Source organism: Lutra lutra, chromosome 7, assembly GCF_902655055.1.
Source record: "Lutra lutra chromosome 7, mLutLut1.2, whole genome shotgun sequence".
Classification (NCBI taxonomy): domain Eukaryota; kingdom Metazoa; phylum Chordata; class Mammalia; order Carnivora; family Mustelidae; genus Lutra; species Lutra lutra.
This window is the reverse complement of record NC_062284.1, coordinates 88,229,687-88,249,072: the sequence shown is the minus strand read 5'-3', so window position 1 is coordinate 88,249,072 and position 19,386 is coordinate 88,229,687. Positions and strand designations below refer to the sequence as shown.

General features: G+C 36.8%; 1 protein-coding gene across 2 annotated transcripts in view; it reads left to right on the top strand.

Moving 5' to 3' along the window:
- SEC23A (SEC23 homolog A, COPII coat complex component) overlaps positions 1 to 19,386 on the top strand; it is a 65,213-nt gene that overhangs the window by 13,446 nt on the left and 32,381 nt on the right. For both annotated transcript variants that reach the window (XM_047735668.1, XM_047735667.1), the window contains exons 7-13: positions 1,882 to 2,026; positions 3,936 to 4,094; positions 5,175 to 5,290; positions 8,701 to 8,824; positions 11,054 to 11,134; positions 13,594 to 13,683; positions 15,064 to 15,170. In XM_047735668.1, coding sequence (XP_047591624.1) covers positions 1,882 to 2,026; positions 3,936 to 4,094; positions 5,175 to 5,290; positions 8,701 to 8,824; positions 11,054 to 11,134; positions 13,594 to 13,683; positions 15,064 to 15,170 — 822 coding nt within the window. The remainder of the gene's footprint in view (positions 1 to 1,881; positions 2,027 to 3,935; positions 4,095 to 5,174; positions 5,291 to 8,700; positions 8,825 to 11,053; positions 11,135 to 13,593; positions 13,684 to 15,063; positions 15,171 to 19,386) is intronic.

Sequence of the window (19,386 nt, the reverse complement as noted above, 5' to 3'; positions counted from 1 at the left end):
CATAGACATTCAGTGATACTATGTTGTTAAATATTTTTAGTAATATAAATACATTGCTTTAGTATATTTTCTAAAGAGATGAGGCAGAATCATGTCACCAAAATGGTTTCTCATCATTACAATGTTAAGGAGTTACTTTAGTTTTGATATGTTCCTAATCTTCTGTTTTTAAGTTCATAAAAACTTTTCTGGTTGAAGGCCGCCAAGCAAAAAAATAGGGCCTCAAGAGCTTTTCAGGGGTGCCTGGATGGCTCAGTCATTAGGAGTCTGCCTTAGGCTCAGTCCTGGGATCGAGCCCTACTCAGGCATCCTGCTCCGCAGGAAGCCTGCTTCTCCCTCTTCCACTCCCCCAGCTTGTGTTCCCTCTCTCGCTGTCTCTCTCTGTCAAGTGAATAAATAAAATCTTAAAAAAAAAAAAAGCTTTCATTTTGCTTTTTAAGCTTTTGAGGTAGTTTTTTCCCCCCTAAACTTACTAATCAGAGGTGGTATTACTAAAATTGAGTTGATGTATATTCTTATAATTATTTCAGTAGCCTTAAAACGTTCTCGACTGGTAAATAAAAGATGCAGTCCTGATACTCAGTGTGAGAGCGTTTCCCTTATAGCAGTTGTACTCAGACTGTGGTTCTGAACCAGCAGATAGCATCACCTGGGAACTTATTTGAAAATCAAAGTCCTGGACCCTACCCCTGACCTACTGAAACAAAGCTGTGCAACCAGCAATCTATTAAAATAAATCCTCCCACCAATTCTGATGCACACAAAAGTTAGAAAACCATTGGTCTCATTTGCAACGACGTGGATGGAACTAGAGGGTATTATGCTGAGCAAAATAAGTCAATCAGAGAAAGAAAATTGTCATATGATCTCCCTGATATGAGGAGCTTGAGAGGCAGGGTGGGGGGTGTTGAGGGGTAGGGAAGGAAAAAATGCAACAAGATGGGATCGGGAGGGAGACAGACCATAAAAAACTCTTAATCTCACAAAATAAACTGAGGGTTGCTGAGGGGCAAGGGGGGGTATGGAGAGGGTGGTGGGGTTATGGACACTGGGGAGGGTATGTGCTGGGGTGAGTGCTGTGAAGTGTGTAAACCTGGCTATTCACAGACCTGCACCCCTGGGGCTAATAATACATTATATGTTAATAAAAATAATCATAATACAAAAAAGGAAACCATTGGTCTGCTATGTATTTAAATTACTTTTTTCTATTTCTTTTTTTTTTTTTTTCTTTTTGCGAGAAAAAGAACAGGTGAGCTGGGGGAGGTGGGGGGAGAACAGAGGAAGAGAAAGAAGCAGGCTCCCCCGAGCTTTTGGTTACCGTGTTTCATTAGTCATCACAAGCCCATTCAGTTAGAGGTTAATATGAGTTATTTTAATATGATGAATACCTGTCTCCTATTTCATAGAAAAGAGCTTAAACAGAGGCACCTGGGTGGCTCAGTCAGTTAAGCATCTGTCTTCCATTCAGGTCATGAACCTTCAGGCCCTGTGCCCAGCTTGATCTCAGGACCCTGGGATCATGACCTGAGCAAAAGGTAGATGCTTAGCCAACTGCGCCACACAGGCGCCCCATGCTTTTCTCTTTCTTTTTTTTTTATAATGATTTTATTTACTTATTTGACAGACAGAGATCACAAGTAGGCAGAGAGGCAGGCAGAGAGAGAGGAAGGAGCAGGCTCCCCGCTGAGCAGAGAGCCTGATGCGGGGCTCAATCCCAGGACCCTGGGATCATGACCTGAGCCGAAGGCAGAGGCTTTAACCCACTGAGCCACACAGGCACCCCATGCTTTTCTCTTTCTAAAAAAGTAGACAGCTTGGTTCTTAAACTCTCACCCACAAACATTTATAAATGACTTTTTATTTAATTTTGTTTTACAGATTCTTGCAGCCAGTTCAGAAAATAGACATGAATCTCACAGATCTTCTGGGAGAACTGCAGCGAGACCCTTGGCCTGTACCACAGGGAAAGAGACCCTTGCGTTCCTCTGGAGTGGCGCTCTCCATAGCTGTGGGACTACTTGAGGTAGTGACGATAGCTCTGTTTTGGAATGTAAATGTGTATGTATGTGTGTCAGTAATATGTACAAGGTAATGTTGAGTGAAGAAATCAGGTCATTAGGACAGCAAGTATATAATTATATTTGAAGTTGGACCTGTAGGGTATCCTTTTGTGTCCAGAGAGGCACCTAGAAGGGTGTTTGTCCAAATATTAACAGTGGTAGAATAAGGGGAATTTCGCTTTTAAGTAGTATTTGAGAATTTTACACATCTCTTAGGCTTTGTAATTATAGTTAGAACTTCATAATTATAAAAATGCTTTTTAAAATTGTGAAATGATAGCAAATTTACAGAAAAGTTGTAAAGAACTTTTTTCTCCTTGAACTATTTAAGTTGCTAGTATGTTCTCAATCCCTTGAATACTTGAGTTGTATTTTCTATAAATGAGGATGTTTTCCTACATAACCACAATACAATTATGAAAATCACAGTATTAACACTGATACATTACTACCACCTAATTTTCAGACCTCATTCAATTATTTCAATAATTTCTTTTACAAAAGAGATACAGTTCAGAGACATGTATTTAGTGGTATGTCCATTTAGTCTCCTTCGGTCGGGTACAGTTCCTCAGCTTTGTGTTTCCTTTCATGACCTTGATGCTTTGGAAGATTCAGTCCAGTTATTTCATAGATTCTCTCAAATGAGGTTTGTTTTGATGTATCCTCACAATTAGATTCAGGTCTTGCATGATAGGCAGGAGTATCAGAGAAATAATGCTGTGTTCTCATTACACCCTATGAGGTGACCCATGATTTTCATTTGCCCTATTCAAGGTGATATAATCACCACGATCACTTACTAAGATTGTGTCTGCAGGTTTCTCCACTGTAGAATTACTTTTAAAATTTCTCCTCCTTTTGTGATTAATAAACATTAGATGGTAAGGAACTTGAAACCATGCAAATATCCCATTCTTCATCAAACTTTCAGTTTATTTATTAATACCATTATGGAGTTTACATCTCCTTCTCTCTGTGTATAGTTACTCTACTTTGTCCCATAATTAGAAAAATTTATATAATCATTTTAGAAATGCTTTTATTTGCAATTTCCCTAGTCAGTTACTGGACAAAAATACAGAGCACATTTTTCATGTTATGTTATAGCTTCAGAAAAGAAAGAAATGACAACTTTGTTATCCATTGTGTTTGGATTCCTCAAAATTTCTGGTCTACTGATAGCAGTCTTATTTTAAAAATAATACCATTTTTTCTCATGTCACTGGTACCTTGGTAGGAAGGAGAGGTAGATTGGAATGCTTAGTCAATCATCTTGAACTAGAAACATAAGGTATGCTTGTGTTTTAAACATAAAAAGTAAAACAACAACAACAACAAAAAATAGAAGATGTGCTCTTGGGGCGCCTGGGTGGCGCAGTGGGTTAAGCCTCTGCCTTCGGCTTGGGTTATGACCTCAGGGTCCTGGTATCGAGCCCTGCATCATGCTCTCTGCTCAGCAGGGAGCCTGCTTCCCCCTCTCTCTCTGCCTGCTTCTCTGCCTACTTGTGATCTCTGTCAAATGAATAAATAAAATCTTAAAAAAAAAAAAAAAGATGCTTTCTTTCACTCTTTCTCTACTCCTCCCAGTCAGGCTTTAAAGTAGTAGGAGGAAGCATCCTTGTTTAGAGAGATCAGGTTTATAGATTATTTTAAAGTTAGGAAGGCACTATTGTTTAGGATAGGATTTCAAAAGAAAGGTATTCAAATAAATACATTGTTTTTAAATTTCACTTTACAACATTTGGTTATTTCCTGAAAAATATATGCTTTCCTGTTTTCTGGAGAGAATATATCAAAATTCACTTTTAGAAATGTATATCCTTATATTTTCTTTTAAATTCTTTTGACAAATTACTTTTTTCCCAATAGTGTACTTTTCCCAACACTGGTGCTCGTATCATGATGTTCATTGGTGGTCCAGCCACTCAAGGGCCTGGAATGGTGGTTGGTGATGAACTGAAGACACCTATAAGATCATGGCATGATATTGAAAAAGACAATGCCAAATATGTTAAAAAGGGAACTAAGGTAATTTTGGTTTTTAAGCCTTTTTGCTTTAGTAGAAAAATTCATTTTATGGAAGAGGAAGTATACAAATACTTGATGATAAGTGATCTGATATTGTGAAGTCTGATATTGTTACTACTATTCAGAATTGGAGAAATAGTGTTTTTTTTTCCTTGATAATTTTTCTGGTTTTAAATATTTAAAGACTTAATAGCACCAATAAGTATCTCTTTAAAGAATATTCTAGAGAGAAGCTCTGTGTGCCTTTTTAAATACTCATTTTTAAAGAATATTCTGCCTGCTTTGGAAAAATTCCTTGCATTTTCCTTTTTCATTTCCAAGAGGCTGTCTTGTAGATACATATATTGTTCATAGCATGAATAGTCCATTATTTTCTTGTGAGTTGTTTTCTGTTCATGTTACTTCAATTTTATTTGGGTTTGTGGCAATATATTCTCACTTTTGACTGTGGACTCCCTTGAATTGGTTTTGCTGTTAATGTCCCTTTTTAAAAAAGAAATTCTCTGGAGTTCACAATTTTATTTTAGTTTTGCTGTATTATCACTTTTCTTTTTGGTAGTCATTATATATAATATTTTTAAAAGTATAATAACATGATTTTTGTCACTATTACTGGATGCTTTTTCCCTGCTACCTAATTTCCCTTTTGAGCATGGAATTTTTATTAGAGCTTCAAAAAGTATTTCTTTTATTGTTTATCTAATAGCTTTTGTTACTGTCTTTCTGTACTTGATGTTTTTGTTGCCTGGATGTGGATTTAGCCAGGAAAACCAGTTCTGTGTTCTACTATGTTCATGTATGAAGAGCAAGATATTTGGTATGCCTTTTCTCCAAAATTAGCTTCATTTAGGAGTATATTTAGAAAGAATTCTTAAAATGTGAAAGTGTCACACTTATAGAAGTTATTATATCACTTTATGAATAATTTTTTATCATAGAAAATTAAATTAGAACATCATATTTAAATTCTAATGGATTATTCTTTTAGAATTTTTTATGTTATTTTGATCTATTTATGGAAAAATGATTTATAGGATGGTTAAGTTTGTGCATTGCTTTGATTAAAAAAATCTTTTGTAGCATTTTGAAGCATTGGCTAATCGAGCTGCTACGACTGGTCATGTTATCGATATCTATGCATGTGCATTAGATCAGACAGGTCTCCTGGAGATGAAATGCTGTCCCAACCTTACTGGGTATGTATTTACAGTGTTTACGGTTTTTGCAATTATAGACTGATAAATTACAGTTTACAAATATAAACTGATAATGACAGTTTAGGAAAAAGTGTCATCATCCTGCCACTCTAGGACAACTATTAACAGTTTTTGATACTCCTTTCAGTAAAGCTCACTTTAAATTTTTTCTGAAATTCAGTTATAAAGACACAAGTTCTGTTTGAAAAGCTGTCTTGATATTGTGCATTGTTTTATTATTGTAGCAGCTTTTTTTTTTTAAAAAGATTTTATTTATTTATTTGACATACAGATATCACAAGTAGGCAGAGAGGCAGGCGGGGTGGTGGGGGGAGCAGGCTCCCCACCAAGCAGAGAGCCTGACGCAAGACTCGATTCCAGAACCCTGAGATCATGACCTGAGCTGAAGGCAGAGGCCCAACCCAGTGAGCCAACCAGGCCCCCCTGTAGTAGCTTTTTGAGATATAATTCACACACCATAAAATTTCCCGTTTAAAGCTTACAATTTAATGTTTTGTTTTTGGTTATTTACAGGTCAAGCAACCATCATCAAGTTTTGTTTTAGAACATTATGCTACCCCAGAAAGTAGCTCTGTACCCATTAGCAGTCATTTCCCTTTCCTGCTTCCTTGTTCCCTACCCCCCCCCTCCGCTGCCACCCCTCAGCCTGGACCACTAATCTACTCTCTGTCTATAGATTTGCCTGTTCTTGATCTTAGGGGGAAACTATTTCATCTTTCACCGTTAAGTGTGATGTTAGCTGTGGGGCTTTGTAGATAGGTTTATCAGGTTGAAGAATTTTCTGTCCTTAGTTGAGATTTTTTTCATCAAGGGTGTTAGATTTGTAGCTGGAGTGGGGTAAGTGAGAAGGACAGATTGTGAGGGTCTTTTGACTTGTTGTAAGGCTTCAGATTTTACTTTGAGTGAGATGCAAAGTCATTGGAGAGTTTTCAGTTGAGATGTGATATGATCTGATGTAATGTTTTAAAGGGACCATTTGACTTCAGCTGTCTACAGTAGAGATATATAGGGATACAGAAATACCAAGTGGTGGCTGAGAAGTGGTTGGATTTTGGGTATATTTAGAAGATTTGCTGATAGGTTGGATTTGGGGTTTGGGAAAATCAGAGGGAGTGTACTGGAAGGATTGCCTTTTGTTGAATAAGACTGTGGAAAGAAGAGTATTTGAGGAGAGGATTGGGAGTTCAGTTCTGAATATGTTTGGTTTCAGATGGCATTTGACATCCATGAGGAGGTATTGAGTAAGCAATCAGATATTACAACACAGAGTGCAGGAGATAGGTCTGGGCTGGAGATAAAAATGTGGGAACTGTCAGAATTTTGGTGTTTCTTTTTTTTTAAATAGCAATAAAAATGGTAGGGTTGTAAGATTTTGCAATTTAACACCACAAAGATGATTGGTGACCTTCCTAAGAGCAGTGAAAATTGACTTAGAATGAACTAGAAGAATAGGAAGACGGGATTGGTAACAGCTGGTATAGATTACAACTTTTCTAACTTTCACATATGTAGGTCAGCTGGGTATCTTGTTAAAGTGCAGATTCTGAATTACTGTGCGTGGGTTGAGACTTGGAATTCTTTTCATACAAAATCCTTGGTGATGCCAATATTGCTGGACTAGGGGCCACACTGAGTAGTTAAAGGTATAGATAGCTCTTTCATAGTGGTTTGCTGTAAACGGGGAAAAATTAGTGGGGTGGTATAAGTTGTCCTTAATGTATTATGCATTACCAGGTTTAGTGATAACAGAACATCATAGATGGACATGTTTGTTGAAATAGAAAGTCTGAAAGAATTTATATATTGCTATTGGAATTAAAATGTTAAGTTGTTAAGACTTCTAGATAAAGGTCAGCATACAAAATTCAACTATATTTTTGTATACTGGTGACAAACAGAAAACAGCATTTACAAAGGTATAATATAGGGGCGTCTGGGTGACTCAGTCTGTTAAGTGTCTGCCTTCAGCTCGAGTCATGATTCCAGGGTCTTGGGATCCGAGCCTCATGTCTGTCTCCCTGCTCAACGGGGAGTCTGCCTCTCCTTGTCCATCTGCCTCTCCCCTAGCTCATGTTCTCTCTCTCATGTGCACATGCTCTCTCACTCTCAAATAGATAAAATCTTTAAAAAAAGGATGTATAGTAGCATCAGAGATAAGAGTTTCATAGTATCAAAATTAAAATTATCATTAATTAATTATGACATATCAGTTTTATTCTTTGGCCTATTTTAAATTTTGATTATATTTTGTTTTAAAGCTACTTAAAGTATTTTAAAAATATGAGGAAATATATGTAAATATTTGTATACATGAGAATATATGGGTGTGTGTATCCTCTTTTTGTATGAGAAGCAGAAAGTTCTACATATCTTTACCAACTTTGCATTTTCACTTATACCCTACAAAGTGGTCTGTAGGAGTTTATTACCTCATTGTGTGGATGTACCATATTTTATTCAACTAGCTTCTAATAGATGATCATCCGGATTGTTATCTGGAGTGTTTCCGATCTTTTATTACTAGAAATAGTGAATACTCTCGTGTGTATATTCTTCTTTTGTTTTTGTTTTCCAGAATATCTTTGGGATAGATTCCCAATAGTGGGTTGGCTAGAGTAAAGAGAAAACACATAGGTAATTTTGTTAGATATTGTCAAATTCTTCTGCATTCAGGTTCCATCGTTTTGCACTCCCATCTGTGTTTCCATAGTCTCATCAACAGAATATGTTGTCAAACTGTGATTTTTGCCGATCTGTTAGAACAAAATGGTATCTCAGAATTATTTTTGACAGTTAATGTTTTTTAAAACTTAAAAAAAATTAAAATAGGTATATGCTTACTGAAAAAAATCAAGCAGTATATAAGAGCTTAAAGTGAAAACGGTCCTTAAGTCTCCTAGTCTAACAGAGTGTGATCCTGTTAAGTTTGATGTGATATACACAGGGACAGTATATGCAAATATATACATACACAGGTATATATTTGTTTTTAAGAATGAGAACGTGGGCCCTAAAAGGGTCAGGTATCTTCAGTATGGAGAACTGGGTGGCTGGAATGGGAGAGACATATTTGCTACCATGCATCATTTTGTACCTTTTGAATTTTGTAATGTGTGGCTGTATTATCTGTTTATAAAGGAATGTTAGTAAATTACTGAGGACCAATGCAAGTGTTAGGGGCACTCATATACCCTCGGGATTGAGATTATTTGTGGGGTGAAGATAGTCTCATATATTTGACTTTTTAAAAAATTGATGATAATATAGCACATTTTGGAAAGCATCTTCAAAATTTGTTGGTAGTACTGAGAGGTAATTTACTTTTCTGTTTTTAACACATGGACCCAATACTTGTGTCACTTACATTATTTTTTGTTCTTTCCATGCAGAGGATACATGGTAATGGGTGATTCTTTCAACACTTCCTTATTCAAGCAGACTTTTCAAAGAGTCTTTACCAAAGATATGCATGGACAATTTAAAATGGGCTTTGGTGGTACATTAGAAATAAAGGTAAGAGCCAAAACTTGATATGTATGGTATGTTATCAAAGAAATTTGTAGGCTTGAGTGTGATTTTAAAATATCATTAATCAAATTCAATATATGTATTAAAAATAGTGGTGGTTTTGTTTCAAAAACCAGAATTAGAGATTTTACCAGAAAAATGTGTCATCATTAAATGTACATGAAATTTTACTTGGGCATTTCCAAATAATTGTTAGAAAGAAAGATACTATATAGGTAAACTTCCATTTTAACTGTGCTTTATCTTTTTAGTGTTGTGTTTGCTATTGTTAATGCTAGATTTTTTTAATTGTAGGAGTTAGTAACTAAAAAGAAACCTGTTCTGTTCTATTTAGGTAATCAGAAATTGTTTTATGGTTGGTAGGTTGTTGATATTGGTCACTTCTGTCATTCACTTCAAATTTGGATTTGAAGAGTCCAAAGGCTTGGGGGTACCTGGTTGGCACAGTCGGTTGGGCATCGGACTCTTGGTTTTAGCTCAGGTTGTGGGATTGAGCTCCGTGTTGGGCTCAAGACTAAGAGGGGAGTATGCTTGAGATTCTCTCTTGCCATCCTTTGTCCCTCCCCTCTCCTCTTTCTCTCTAAAATAAATAAATCTTTAAACAAAACAAAACCCCAAAGGGTTAGTGTTAGTTACAAGTGTATTACAAACACATTGATTTTGAATTTCCACTAAATGTTTCTTATTAATCTTTTTATTTGAATGCTTGCTCTATGTCCAGCATTAAAAAAGGAAATTACAAATTATAGAGATCTCAAGGGATATATAGGGCACAGGTTTTATTTAGAAGAAACTCAATCTTGGGGCACCTGGTTGGCTTGGGCAGTAGAGCGTGCATTTCTTGATCTCAGATCTTGAATTCACGTTCCACCTTGGATGCGAAGCTTACTTAAAAAAAAAGTTTTGATAGAAAGATAAGATTAACACTTGTGATAGAGTGAAATAACAGATTATAAAAGTCCTACAAAGGTTTAGGGAAGAAACACAAATATACGCAGGACACAGTTTACTCTTGATAAATGGTTTTTTGTTTTTTTTTTAAAGATTTTATTTATTTATTTGACAGACAGAGATCACAAGTAGGCAGAGAGGCAGGCAGAGAGAGAGAGAGAGAGAGAGAGGAGGAAGCAGGCTCCCTGCAGAGCAGAGAGCCTGATGTGGTTCTCGATCCCAGGACCTTGAGATCATGACCTGAGCCGAAGGCAGAGGCTTAACCCACTGAGCCACCCAGGTGCCCGATAAATGGTTTTATAGTAACTTACAGTGGTTTTGAAAGATGGCAGAATTAAAGCTGGTTGAGGAGAGCACATTTTAGTTAGGATCCCATTTGAGGAGAGGTAAAGAAGTGAGAATCAACATGGTATATTTGGGGAAACTTCCCAGTGAGTGAATGGTTTTTATTGCAATGTAAGGGAAATAGTTTCAGTTATGTGGTTGGTTGTGGTTTGGAGATGCATTTCTAGGCCGAAGAAGCCATTGTAAATTAATGAAGAACAGTGTTTTCGAGTAAAATTTGTCTGCCTGTGATATTCAGTTTGTTGGGGAAAAGAATCTCAAGAAAAGTGAACTAGGCTACCTAATTTTCCTTTTTTTAAGATTTTATTTATTTATTTGGCAGACAGAGTGACAAAAGCAGGGGGAGTGGCAGAGGGAAAGGGAGAAGCAGGCTTACTGCTGATCAGAGAGCCTGACCTGGAGCTTGATGTGGAGCTCAATCCCAGGATCCTGGGATCATGACCTGAGCTGAAGGCAGATACTCAAAAGACTGAGCCACCCAGGCACCCCCTAATTTTTTTGATAGAAAGTAACAATAGCTTGAATTTTGGTGTCAGTAGAAATTGGAAAGAAACCAATCTTGGTGACAGATTTTCTAAGGGAGGAAAAACAGAAGATAGCATTTAAGGTTTTGAATTAGGATGTATGAATTTTGGATATGGTATTATTTTGAATTGAGGGTGAGGTTCCCAAATGGAGTCCTCCTATTGGCAGTTGGAAATAGAGTATTAAAGTTAGGTCAGGGCTAGATTTTAAATTTGGGCATTATCAATCTAGAAGTACCTGATGATTCATTATTTCTAATATTAATATTTTTTCGTTGACTTTTGAGTTTTAAATATGGAAAAAATGTCTATTCTTATATAATTGTAGTTGAGTGTATATGTTTGAGTTTGTCTTTGAGTACACTGAGGTTTTCACTGTATTCTTACTTTGCAGACCTCAAGGGAAATAAAGATTTCAGGAGCTATTGGACCTTGTGTGTCTCTCAATTCTAAAGGACCTTGTGTATCTGAAAATGTAAGTCATCTTTAAAAAGAAAATACAGTTAATTCAAATGGCAGACCAATAAGAGACTTAGAGTGGCAGCCTATAGCATTCCTTTCAAAATTATTGTGTGGGCTAAGTTTCAGTAGAATGTGGTTCAGTTTCCATTTCCATTGGTATAATCTACTTGTGCTCATTCCTTTTGCATATCCCTTTTACCATTTACCCCTAAATCTAAACCTTGTTTAAATTTGTACTGTCAGCAATCTATTTTTTTTTTTGCCCAAGTTATTCCTTGTCCCATTATGTCTAGAAAAACTGAACAACTGTGATTTAAAAATTTGGAGACCTTTGAAAGTCAAATCCGAAATTTTTTTTGTTAGTAGGATTTCCAGGAAAGTAACCAAATTAGCCAGATTTGAGTTTCAATTCCTTTCTTTTTTGTTATCCCATCTAGTGGCCATATAATGCACTTTAAAATGGTAGAATTAATATAGCTATAGAGAGGATGATGGGACAGATAACAAAGTGAGTAATCATCTCTAAAAATATAGAGTTTAAAAGTTACTTTTAAGGGGCGCCTGGGTGGCTCAGTGGGTTAAAGCCTCTGCCTTCGACTCAGGTCATGATCCCAGGGTCCTGGGATCGAGCCCCGCATCGGGCTCTCTGCTCAGTGGGGAGCCTGCTTCCTCCTCTCTCTCTGCCTGCCTTTCTGCCTACTTGTGATCTCTGTCTAATAAATAAATAAACAAAATCTTTAAAAGTTACTTTTAAGCAATTTTCATGGTAAAAATTGATACTAAAGTGTTTTTTTTTTTTAAAGATTTTATTTATTTATTTGACAGAGAGAAATCACAAGTAAGCAGAGAGGCAGGCAGAGAGAGAGGAGGAAGCAGGCTCCCTGCTGAGCAGAAAGCCCGATGTGGGGCTCAAACCCAGGACCTGGGATCATGACCTGAGCAGAAAGGCAGCGGCTTAACCCACTGAGCCACCCAGGCGCCCCTGTTTTTTTTTTTTTTTTTTTTAATCAGACTGTTTACATTATGGAATTCTGATCTAGAGAACCTGTATTCATATGTCCATATATTATGAGTTAAATCGATATCACTTTACACAGATCAATTAGTTGGATAGAAGGATAGTGTTAATTGTAATTACTTCATTAAATGGTACATGCTTTTTAAAAGTCATTAAGTGAGCAGAGTAGCGCAGCGGAAGCGTGCTGGGCCCATAAAAGTCATTAAGTGGTGTATACTTTTTTTTTTAGATTTTATTTATTTATTTGACAGAGATCACAAGTAGGCGAGAGGCAGGCAGAGAGAGAGAGGAGGAAGCAGGCTCCCCGCTGAGCAGAGAGCCCGACACGGAGCTCCATCCCAGGACCCTGAGATCATGACCTGAGCCGAAGGCAGAGGCTTAAACCACTGAGCCACCCAGGCACCCCTAAATGGTATATACTTTTAGGGTTGCCTGGGTGGCTCCGTTGGTTAAGCGTCTGCCATTAGCTCAGGTCATTATCCCAGGGTCCTGGGATCAAGGCCTGCGTGGAGCTCCTTGCTTAGTGGGGAGCCTGCTTTTCCTTCTCCCTCTCCCTCAGCCTGCCACTTCCCCTGCTTGTGTTCTCTCTCTGTCAAATAAATAAAAATCTTTAAGAATTAGGAAAAAAGTAAATGATGTATACTTTTTAAGTCTGCAATATGAAGAGCTTGTATCAATACTTAGCAAGAACTTGAATTATTTTATAATTTTATTTTGTAAAAATTGCTTAATTTTATTTAATGATATATTTATATGACTTCAAAAAATCTTAAGCTTTTAACATTCATTAAATTAGAAATGTGAATTTTTTTTTTTTTTTAAAGATTTTATTTATTGATTTGACAGAGAGAGATCACAGGCAGGCCGAGAGACAGGCAGAGAGAGAGTGGGAAGCAGGCTTCCTGCTGAGCAGAGAGCCCGATGCAGGGCTTGATCCCAGGACCCTGAGATCATGACCTGAGCTGAAGGCAGAGGCTTAACCCACTGAGCCACACAGGCACCCCAAAACAGTTTTTCTTAACTGCAGTTTTTTCTTCCCCTTTTTACCTTACTATATATTGTAGTAGTAGGTATGCCTAGGTGGCTCAGTCAGTTCAGTCCTGGGATCAAGTCCTGCATCAGCCTCCTTGCTCAGCAGGAAGCCTGCTTCTCCCTCTTCTCCCTGCTTGTGCTCTCTCACTCCCTTTCTCTCTGACAAATAAATAAAATATTAAGAAAAAAAAAGAAATGTGAAACAGTTTTTCTTACTTCAGGTTTTTCCTCCCCTTTTTACCTTACTATATGTTATAGTACTAGATTGGGGGTACGTGGCTGGCTCATTCAGTGGAGCATGCAACTGTAGATCTTGGGGTTGTGAGTTCAAGCCCCACCCTGGGTATATAGATTACTTAAAAGTACAGTCTTTAGAAAAATTGTGTTCTCTAGCTTTCACATATACTCTTTTATTTTTACAGGAGATAGGAACAGGTGGCACTTGTCAATGGAAAATATGTGGACTCAGTCCCACTACAACCTTAGCTATCTATTTTGAGGTTGTTAATCAGGTATGACTTTTTATATTATAAGTACTCAATTTAGGCCATAAATGTTTCATATTTTTTCCAGTAGTAATTATGACTTGAAACTTAATCTGTTTTGGAATTTTTGTTACTCATTTTCTGTTTCTCAAGGCTAAACTTCTTGGTGAGAGGATAAACTATAATAGAGATGTTAGGGAAACCCACAAATGCCCAACATTGGACAACCCAACTTTTAGTCTCAGTTTTTTTTTTTCTTTTTTTCTGTCTTAATATAAAATTGAAGCATAAATAAAATCTTAAATTCTGTTCTAGTTATGCATTTTTGTAATTAGTGATTGAGGTCCTCCTAGTTGTCACAAGGTATATAAAGATATATGAAGTCCCTACAAGAAAGTTTAATATATCAAAATTCATAGAAAAAGATTGGAGGTAAAGTAATATGTGAAAAATTTCTTTCTGGGGCGCGTGGGTGGCTCAGTGGGTTGAGCCGCTGCCTTCAGCTCAGGTCATGATCTCGGGGTCCTGGGATCGAGTCCTGCATCGGGCTCTCTGCTCAGCAGGGAGCCTGCTTCCCTTCCTCTCTCTCTCTGCCTGCCTTTCTGCCTACTTGTGATCTCTCTCTGTCAAATAAATAAATAAAAAAAAAAAAATCTTAAAAAAAAAAAAGAAAAATTTCTTTCTGATATAGGAAGAATTTATATTAAAGAATGATGTAATGTACAAATTATTGCGTTACATACCAATAGAGATTAGGCATAAAATGAACCACAGAGGTTCATGGTTAGCCTTCCCAAGATACAGAAGTTTTTTTGTTTAACCATCAGAATTTGTGAAAAAGAGGTGGCTCTTACTGACCAGTCAGTCAATAAAGCAAGAATCCTTATTATTAAAGGTCATGAAAGTTCCTTGTATTGACCACCTGCTATTTCTTTCTAAGGATCATTATTATAAATTACTGTTGGGCTCTTCTTATTAATAGTTTTCCATTGGTCATCTGTTCATCATGTGGTTATCTTCCTAAAAGTTCTGTTTTCATTTCCTATACTGAGGGGAGAAGGACTTTGTTCAGTTTCTCTTTATCCAGCTATGATTTGGCAAAATTGCCTTGCTATGCCTTTTTATCTGTTAATTTCTTTACATTTCCCCCTTCATTTTGTTCTTTTTCATCTTCCGATTATATATTACTTGAAATTGATATCCTAAATGGACTCACTTCTCTTTTTTTTGGTCCTTTTTCCCCTTTCCCAGATCCATTTCTCTTTTATGTGGTAAATCACAACTGTTTGGTATGCACTGGAAATAAGCATCCTTCTAATCGATTTTAGAATGACTTTCATTAATGCTAGGGAAACTGTATAACATTGTAATAGATTTTACTTAGTTTTTACTCTTATTTTTAAATAGCATAATGCTCCAATTCCTCAAGGAGGACGTGGTGCAATCCAGTTCGTGACTCAGTATCAGCATTCAAGTGGGCAGAGACGTATCCGAGTGACCACCATCGCTAGGAAGTGAGTTGTATTTGTTAGACACTTAATTTACATATCAAAACTATTCTGGGTCATGTTTCCAAACTGGGTTTCTGTTTTGAGCTTTATCTCTAACTAGAAACTGGACATTTATGATTAATAGCATTTTATTTTTTTAATTCAGCTTATTGGCTAAAATATTCATTGTTAGGAACCATAATTTTAAAAAAATGACTCCTAAGACACATTCTTCAAAATATTCTTGTATTTACCATAGTCCTCGGAGAGGAGGAGAAAAACTAATAAACATTATCCTATAATAGGCAATAATAATATGTATATACGTGTAGAATAATATAGCATAATAATAGCATTACTTTTCAATTGATAATAAAGTTCTTAGCTACTTTTATCATTGTATATTTTTTTCAAGTTTTTATTAGCTATTTAATTCATTTACCAAACCTTTATTCATTGTCTTCTTTGTGATTAGGTACTTCTGGGGCAGGCTATGGAATGCAAAGGACTTGAACATACTTGGTCTGCTATATGATACAGAATAGTCCAGTCCTCAGAATTCTCTGTAGTGAAGGGACAGATGTTTTTTTTTTTTTCTTCCAATTTTTTGGAGACTAATACTTTTATTAAATACAATAAAAATGAATTATTAGAAAATATAACTACAAATTCAAAATATAAGTCTCTATTTTTATTATTAGATTTACTAGACAAAAAATTATTTTATTAAATTGCTTAAAAATTTCTAAACATTTATTTTCAGTTTCTGTTCTTATCTCATGGCAAACTGACACTATTTTGCATACCACACTTTGTATAGCACTGCTTGAGACCACAAAAGGTGAAAGTCTTTCAACAGTTAATATTATAAGGTAGTATTTTATGTAACAAAGTAATGTCCTATATTTCTTGAGGTAGTTACAATTCCCAAAGAAAGTGATAAGATATACCAGATCCCTTTTCTTGCTCATCGCTATATGATGTATTTTCTGAGTAAGGCAAAAGAGAGAGTTGATTAGGATAAACTTACCTGATTTAAGCATGGGCTAGAAAATGGACACAGAAGGCATCAAAGCTTGTTTTATTGAACTGTACTTAAACTCTGGCTTCATTCCTGAAAACCATGAGATTGTTTTGGTGAGTGATGGACATTAGTCTTATGCTTAAACTGAGTATTAGTTGGTTGAATTGTCTTTTGGTTAGCAAAGGATTGTACATAGGTTTGTTGTCCTGCTCTGCTACCTTGGTTTGACTTAAAATCCTGGACCAGTTTCTTGGAAGTTTTGATTCTTGGCAAACATGTCAATTTATTTATTTTTTATTTTTTTATTATTTATTTATTTATTTTTTAAAAGATTTTTATTTATTTGACAAATGGAGTTCACAAGTAGGCAGAGAGGCAGGCAGAGAGAGAGGAGGAAGCAGGCTCCCCGTCAAGCAGAGAGCCCGATGTGGGGCCTGATCCCAGGACCCTGGGATCATGAACTGAGCTGAAGGCAGAGGCTTTAACCCACTGAGCCACCCAGGCACCCCCATGTCAATTTATTTATGCCCCCTCACACACACACATGCATGCACACACATGCATGTGCAACTTAAATTGGACATTCAATACATTTACTTAAGGAAACAACTGGACATACCAACTGAGGGATATTTTATAAAGCTACTGACTTAGACTTGTCAAAAATGTCTTAGAAGGCAAGAAAAGCATTAGTAACCAGTCCAGATTAAAGGAGACGGAAGAGATGTTATGACTAAAGTCAGTATGTGATTCTGGGTAAAATCCTGTGTCAGGGAAAGTTTTGCTGTAGAGGACACAACGGAGACAATTAGACAAATTTGAATGTGGTTCATATATGGGATAATGTTACATCAGGGTTTAATTTCATGAATTTGATAATTAAGGCTTTATAAGAATAGAAGATAATTTTCTTGATCTTAAGAGGTACACACTGAAGTTTTCAAGGGAGAGGGTCATATCTCTAACTTACCCAAGAAGTTTGACAAAGGAAAGAGTATGTGTATGAAGGAAGAGAGAATGATAAAGCAAATGTGTTAAAATGCTAACAATTGATAAATCTAGATGATGGATGTATAGGAGTTTATTCTAATCATAGTTTTTTTTTTTTTAAGATTTATTTGTTTATTTGAGAGAAAGAGAGCATGAGTGGGAGGGGCAGAGAGAGAACAGGAGACAATCTCAAGCAAACTCTGCACTGAGCGTGGAGCTGGACACAGGGCTTCATCTCACAACCCTGAGATCATGACCTGAGCCAAGACCAAGACTCAAGTTGCTTAACTGACCTCCCAGGCACCCCTCTAGTCATAGCTTTTATGTTTAAAATACATTTTAAAAGAGTATATATTTATTTATTTGAGAGAGCGAGTATGTACATGAGCAGGGGGACGGGCAGAGGAGGAAGGGGAGAGAGAATCCTTAAGCAGACTCCCCACTTAGTTCGGAGCTCAACTCAGGACTTGATGGCAGGACCCTGAGATCATGACTTGAGCCCACATCTCAAGCTTGGCCACTTAACTGACTGAGCCACTCAGGCATTCCTATTTAAAATATTCTTAAAGTGAAAAGTTTTAAAAAGGTAGGTAATAATCCAGTTAAGAAATGGGCAGCAGAAGACCTGAATAGATATTTTTCCAAAGAAGACACACAGATGGCTAATAGACATATGAAAAGATGCTCAACATCGCTCATCATCAGGGAAAAACAAAAACTACAGTGAGATACATATACCTTACACCTGTCAGAATAGTTAAAATTAACAACACGGGAAACAACAGATACTGGCGAGGATGTTAAGGAAAGAGGAACCCTCTTACACTGTTAGTGGGAATGCTAACTGGTGCAGCCACTCTGGAAAATAGTGTGGAGGTTCCTCAAAAAGTTAAAAATAGAATTACCCTACACCCAGCAATTACACTACTAGGGATTTACCGAAAGGATATAAAGATACTGATTCAAAGGAATACATGCATCCCGATGTTTATTTATTTTTATTTTTTTAAAGATTTTTATTTATTTGACAGAGAGACAGAGCAGGAACACAAGCAGTGGGAATGGGAGAGGGGGGAGCAGGCTTCCTGCAGAGCGGGGAGTCCGATGTGGGGCTCAATCCCAGGACCCTAGGATCAAGACCTGAGCTGAAGGCAGCCACTTACTGACTGAGCCACCCAGGCGCCCTGAATCTCAGTGTTTATAATAGCATTATCAATAATAGCCCAATCATTGAAAGAGCCCAAATGCCCATCGACTGATGAATGGATAAAGAAGAGGTGATATAAATATATATACACACACGGAATATCACTCAACCTTCAAAAAGAATGAAATCTTGCCATTTGCAATGATGTGTGTAGAACTAGAGTGTTATGCTAAATGAAATAAGTCAGAGAAAGACAAATACTTCTGATTTCACTCATATGTAGAATTTAAGAAATGGGACATATGAGTATAGCGGGGAAAGAGGGGGAGAGACAAACCATAAAGCAGACTTTTTTTTTAAAGTAGGTTCCATCCTAGGGGTTGAACTCATGATCCTGAGATCAAGACCCGAGCTGAAATCAGGAGTCTAATGCTTAACTGACTGAACCACCCAGGTGCCCCTAAAACATTTTCTTAACTATAGAGTACAAACAGGGTTGCTGGAGGAGAGAGGTGGTTAGGGAATGGGCTAAATGGGTAATGGGCAGTAAGAAGGGGACTTGTTTTGTTTAGCACTGGGTGTTACATGTAAGTGATGTGTCACTAAATTCTACTCCTGAAAATAATGCTACACTATATAAGTAACTGGGGTTTAAACAAAAATCTGAAAACAACAAAAAAAGTTAGGTAAATTTTTTAAGAGAAAGGGAACTCTCTTGTGAGAAATTTCATGGGTTTATATATTTTCAATTTGTACAGAATTTATGAGGTTATTATAGAGATATATATTATGTGTGTTTTGGTGCCATTTATGTCATTATGTCTCATCAAAACACCCATCTTTTCAAATTAACTTTGAAAATAATCAGCGCTTATTTTTTTATTTATTAGGAGTATGATTTTAGGGGCCTAGGCAAGTGTAATTGTTTAAGTGAATAAGCCATGTGAAAATAAAGGACTCAGGTTCCTGAGATACAGTCAAAAGGTAACCCTATTTTGGGGCGCCTGGGTGGCTCAGTGGGTTAAGCCTCTGCCTTCGGCTCGGGTCATGATCTCAGGGTTCTGGGATCGAGCCCCACA